Source organism: Scyliorhinus torazame, chromosome 2 (assembly GCF_047496885.1).
Source record: "Scyliorhinus torazame isolate Kashiwa2021f chromosome 2, sScyTor2.1, whole genome shotgun sequence".
NCBI classification, from domain to species: domain Eukaryota; kingdom Metazoa; phylum Chordata; class Chondrichthyes; order Carcharhiniformes; family Scyliorhinidae; genus Scyliorhinus; species Scyliorhinus torazame.
The window spans coordinates 169,925,057-169,930,425 of record NC_092708.1 but is presented as its reverse complement, the minus strand read 5'-3'; the positions used below and the strand labels follow the sequence as shown (position 1 = coordinate 169,930,425).

At 50.5% G+C, this 5,369-nt stretch overlaps 1 protein-coding gene across 1 annotated transcript; it reads left to right on the top strand.

Annotated features, from left to right (window-relative positions):
- The first annotated feature begins 224 nt into the window (after window positions 1-224).
- On the top strand, window positions 225-4,443 carry LOC140406872 (gamma-crystallin S-1-like). The gene is made up of 3 exons (XM_072494744.1): window positions 225-233; window positions 338-580; window positions 4,095-4,443. Exons 1-3 carry the CDS (start codon window positions 225-227, stop codon window positions 4,368-4,370), a joined length of 528 nt encoding a protein of 175 aa, XP_072350845.1. The 3' UTR covers window positions 4,371-4,443.
- The last annotated feature ends 926 nt before the right edge of the window (window positions 4,444-5,369 follow it).

Genomic DNA, 5,369 nt, shown 5'->3' with positions numbered 1-5,369 from the left:
CATTTATCTGAAATTAAATTGACAGAAGACAGCACTTCTTTAATACTGAACAATCATTTTGTGAACAAAGGATATCATGCCCAGGATTTGCTGATATGCAAATATGGATCATTAAAATAACAAAGCAGTAGATTACAGCGCATTAACTGGTTAGATATATAAACCTCACATTTCAAATCGTAGTGTCATGTCCATCAAAGCAGCCCTTTGGGTCAAAATTCAAAATGGGAAAGGTAAGCTCGGTATTCATTGTCAAATTTATCAGCTATTAAGTCTTTATTAGAGTTTTGTCCTTCCGTTAGATTTTATCAAACTGACCTTCCTCTCCTCACTGCAGATCATTTTTTATGAGGACAAGAACTTCCAGGGCCAGTGCTATGAGTGCAGCACTGACTGTTCAGATCTGCACTCATTCTTCAGCCGGTGTAACTCTATCCGGGTGGAGAGTGGCTGCTGGGTGCTTTACGAGAAAACAAATTACATTGGATATCAGTACATTATGACCAGGGGAGAATATCCAGATTACCAGCACTGGAATGGATACAATGAAAGTATTAAATCATGCCGTCTCATTCGCCATGTAAGTACTCGTTTAAGTGGAAAACAAAACAGTCAACAAATGTTTCAGAAGCCCACTCACTAATGTTTTCAATGCTCTTCTCAGATCCCTGAGAAATTATTATAGTCCTGCATACAATCATCTGATTTTACTAAATGTACATGAGACTATGTCCATTAGTAAGATTATAATTGAACAAACAAGACTAAAGGAGGGATTCTCTCGCCGTGCCCGCCCAGCAACTGGAGAATCCCACCCACAGTGAATGGATTTCTCCATTATCCGCAGCTCGCCTGTGGCATTCTTGCAGAGGGCGGGGCAGAAGAATCAGCCCGAACAGTTTTCTGACCAGTAAAGTCACCATAGTCCCAGATGACCATACAATGTTTTCTCCCTTGAGGGGGGAGCTGACTGGTGGTGATTTAACCAAACAATCTAAAAAATATTTTTGCTCCCAGGCAGGGGTCTGTCTGATGGGGGGCTCTCAGGCAGGGGTCTCTCTGATGGGGGGCTCTCAGGCAGGGGTCTCTCTGATGGGGGGCTCCCGGCAAGGGGTCTCACTAATGGGATTTCCCAGGCAGGGGTCTCTGTAATGGGGGGATCCCAGGCAGAGGTTTCTCTAATGGGGGGGGTGCCCATGCAGGGGTCTCTCTCATGGGGGACTCTCAGGCAGGGGTCTCTCTCATGGGGGACTCTCAGGCAGGGGTCTCTTTAATGGGGGACTCCCAGGCAGGGGTCTCTCTCATGGGGGGCTCCCAGGCAGGGGTCTCTCTCATGGGAGACTCTCAGGCAGGGGTCTCTCTCATGGGGGACTCTCAGGCAGGGGTCTCTTTAATGGGGGACTCCCAGGCAGGGGTCTCTCTCATGGGGGGCTCCCAGGCAGGGGTCTCTCTCATGGGGGGCTCCCAGGCAGGGGTCTCTCTCATGGGGGACTCTCAGGCAGGGGTCTCTCTCATGGGGGGCTCTCAGGCAGGGATCTCTCTAATGTGGGCTCCCAGGCAGGGGTCTCTCTAATGGGGGGGCTCACACGCAAGGGTGTCTCTAATAGGGGGCTCCCAGGCAGGGGTCACTCTAATGGGGACTCGCAGGCAGGGATCTCTGTAATGTGGGCTCCCAGGCAGGGGATTCTCTAATGGGGGGGCTCACACACAAGGGTCTCTCTGATGGGGGGCTTCCAGGCAGAGTCCCTCTAATGGGGTCTCCCAGGCAGGGGTAAATCTAATGGGGGGGGGGGCTCCCAGGCAGGGTTCTCTCTAATGGGGGGCTCCCAGGCAGGGTTCTCTCAAATGGAGGGCTCCCAGGCAGAGGTCTCTCTAATGGGAGTGCCCAGACAGGGGTCTCTCTAATGGAGGTCTCCCAGGCAGGGGTTCACTAATGGGAGCTCTCAGGCAGGGGTCTCTCTAATGGGGGGGTCCCATGCAGGGGTCTCTCTCATGGGAGGCTCCCAGGCAGGGGTCTCTCTCATGGGGGACTCCCAGGCAGGGGTCTCTCTAATGGGGGCTCCCAGGCAGGGGTCTCTCTCATGGGGGACTCTCAGGCAGGGGTCTCTCTAATGGGGGCTCCCAGGCAGGGGTCTCTCTGATGGGGGACTCCCAGGCAGGGGTCTCTCTAATGGGGGATTCCCAGGCAGGGGTCTCTCTAATGGGGGCTTCCAGGCAGGGCTCTCTCTGATGGGGAGCTCCTAGGCAGGGGTCTCTCTGATGGGGTGCTCCCAGGCAGGCATCTTTCTAAAGGGGGGCTCCCAGGCAGTGGTGTCTCTAATGGGCGGGGCTCTCAGGCAGGGGTCTCTCTAATAGGGGCTCCCAGGCAGGGGTCTCTCTCATGGGGGACTCTCAGGCAGGGGTGTCTTTAATGGGGGACTCCCAGGCAGGGGTCTCTCTAATGGGGGGCTCCCAGGTAGGGGTCTCTCTAATGGGGGGGTCCCATGCAGGGGTCTCTCTCATGGGAGGCTCCCAGGCAGGGGTCTCTCTAATGGGGACTCCCAGGCAGGGGTCTCTCTAATGTGGGCTTCCAGGCAGGGGTCTCTCTGATGGGGGGCTCCCAGGCAGGGGTCTCTCTAATGGGGGCTCCCAGGCAGGGGTCTATCTAATGGGGGGCTCCCAGGTAGGGTTATCTCTAATGGGAGGCTCTCAGGCACGAGTCTCTCATGGGGCATCAAAATCATGTTAGGAAATCATTCATTTTGCCCTTTATAGTTTCTACGCACAAATGAGAGTGGAGATAAATGGTGACTTTGCGCGATAATGTAAAATAGGCGATAACAAATCGACCAACCAGTTCCCTACCAATTTGCAAGTGCATTGAAGTCAATAAAAGTAAACAGATATGTAAAAGAGGGTTCTTGATTCGTTATTACATGTTTTAGATGATTTCACATAGTCAAAATTATCCCAATGAACTTTTATTCAATTAGGCTATCATCTTAATATGAGGACTGGTTAACATTTAAAATTTGTGATAGATTTTATACAATTACATTTATTAATTCCAGGACTCAAAATAAAATAGCCAATGTAACAAAATGTGCAGTTATGGAATGGTTGGTAGTGAGTCAGTTTTACATCTCTCCCAATTTTCTTTGAAGTCAATACAAAATTGAGACACATTGAAAATGTGTTGTTAATTCACTGGGCAGCATTTTCCATCTGCGCCTGATGGCGGGATCTTCCAGTTGGAGGGTGCAAACAAAGGAAAAGCCCATTGACAGGGGGGGAACTGGAAGATCACATGGCCGATGGCAGGATGCCTCTGCATAAACACATCATGGAGGTGGGGAAAATCTGGCCCACTATCGCACAATTATACTATTGTACTTAACCAGCTTTACAACTGTCTTAAGTCAAACAGTAGAAATTGTATTTCAGTTGTTTTTGCCGTGAAGCAATTAAAAAATATATATATTTTTGTTCTCCTCCTTTTTCACATTTTCTCCCAAATATATACCCACCAACAATAAACAATAAGCAGGAATGAATATAATGTCAATCCCCATATCAACAATCCCCATTCCAACACGGCTGGTCCGACACCCCCGAATATGGCCCGCCAAGGGCCCGGGTCCATTTTCACATGCACCACTTTAGAGATTACCCTAAAAACCTCCTTGCAGTAATCCTCCAACTTCGGACAGGACCAAAACATATGAACGTGATTCATGGCCCCCCCAACGCCCCCCCCCCCACCCCCCCCCGCAACGCTCACACACATCTTCTACCCCCTCAAAGAGCCAGCTCATCCTCGCCGTTGTGTGGTGTGCTCTATATACCACCTTCAGCGGTATCAGCCCCAACCTCGCGCACAAGGTGGAGGCGTTCACTCTCCGGAGCACCTCACACCAGAACCCCTCCTCCATACCTTCTCCCAACTCTTCCTCCCACTTTTCTTTGATCCCTTCCAGTGGTTCCTTCTCTCTTCCAAAATAGCCCCGTAAACCCCAACACTATCCACTTCTTGCCGAGAAGCAATTAAGCAGCTTTTTGACTCCTTACAAATTAGCACATTATTAATTATCATTTGCTGTATTTTAATACTGCAGGCTACTGGTGGTTTATACAAAATTAGAATCTACGAAAAGGCAGAGTTTGGTGGACAAGTGGTGGAACTGACCGAGGATTGCCCATCTGTTCATGATCGTTTCCCTTACCGTGAACTGCAATCCTGCCGAGTGATGGAAGGTGCTTGGGCCTTCTATGAGCATCCTAACTACAGAGGAAGGCAATACCTGCTTGAGAGGGGAGAATACAGGCACTACAGTGACTGGGGTGCAACCTTTCCCACTGTGGGATCTTGCCGCCGCATTATGGAGTTCTAGAACGTCATGGCTTGCGGTCTTTCTTTCTCCTTAAGATTGTATTTTAAAATCAAATAAAGTTTGAGAAGCAGCACATTTGATTCCTGAATCTTTCTCAGAGATAGATTACAGAGGTGTGTGTTTTTGACTGGCACAGACGCGACAGGCCGAAGGGCCTTTCCTGTGTTGTCGACCTCTACAATAATAATCGCTCGCTGTCGCAAGTAGTCTTCAATGAAGTTACTGTGAAAAGCCCCCAGTCGCCACAATCCGACACCTGTTCGGGGAGGCTGGTACGGGAATTAAACCCGTGCAGCTGGCATTGTTCTGCATTACAAGCCAGCTGTTTAGCCCACTGTGCAAAACCAGCCCCTGTGACTATGATTAAGGCCGTGATTCAACCAAAAAGTTTTGAAGGGCGGGATTCTCCGGCCATGCCCGGCTGATGACAGGAAATTCCCGCCCGAGGTCAATGGACCTTTACATGGTCCGCACCCCGTCATGGTGATTTTGCGGTGGATGGGTGGATAAATCCAGCCCAAAGTGTCATTTTGGGAGAGTTTGACGGGGTGTTTCTCACCCGCTTTTTGGGTGAGATCCACACCACCATTCAACCACACCGCGCCTGGGGGAATTTCTCCCCTGTCTTGCCAACACTTAAAATGTATTTCAACACTGGGGAGCAGAACTCGCTGGTGAAACTGGCTCCTCAGAGATTGCAACGCCATTTTCAATGGGTCACCCCGATCTCGAAGTGAGGGTCCCCCACCGACGGGCAATGTCATCCCTGCACAAATGGGCATTACCCCACATTCCTCCCAAGTGAAGATACCCTGCCCTGGGGGCGCTGAGGGCCCCTTCCTTTTTAGGCCTCCCCACCTGCCCTCCCAGGCCCCCTCACACCTTTCAGGACCCCAACCCTTCAACCCCTCAAACTTTAACAGGCCCCTTAAAACCTTCCCTTCACCCACCCTCATTCCCCCTTTCATGGGCATGGCCCCCCTCAGACCCAAAACCTTG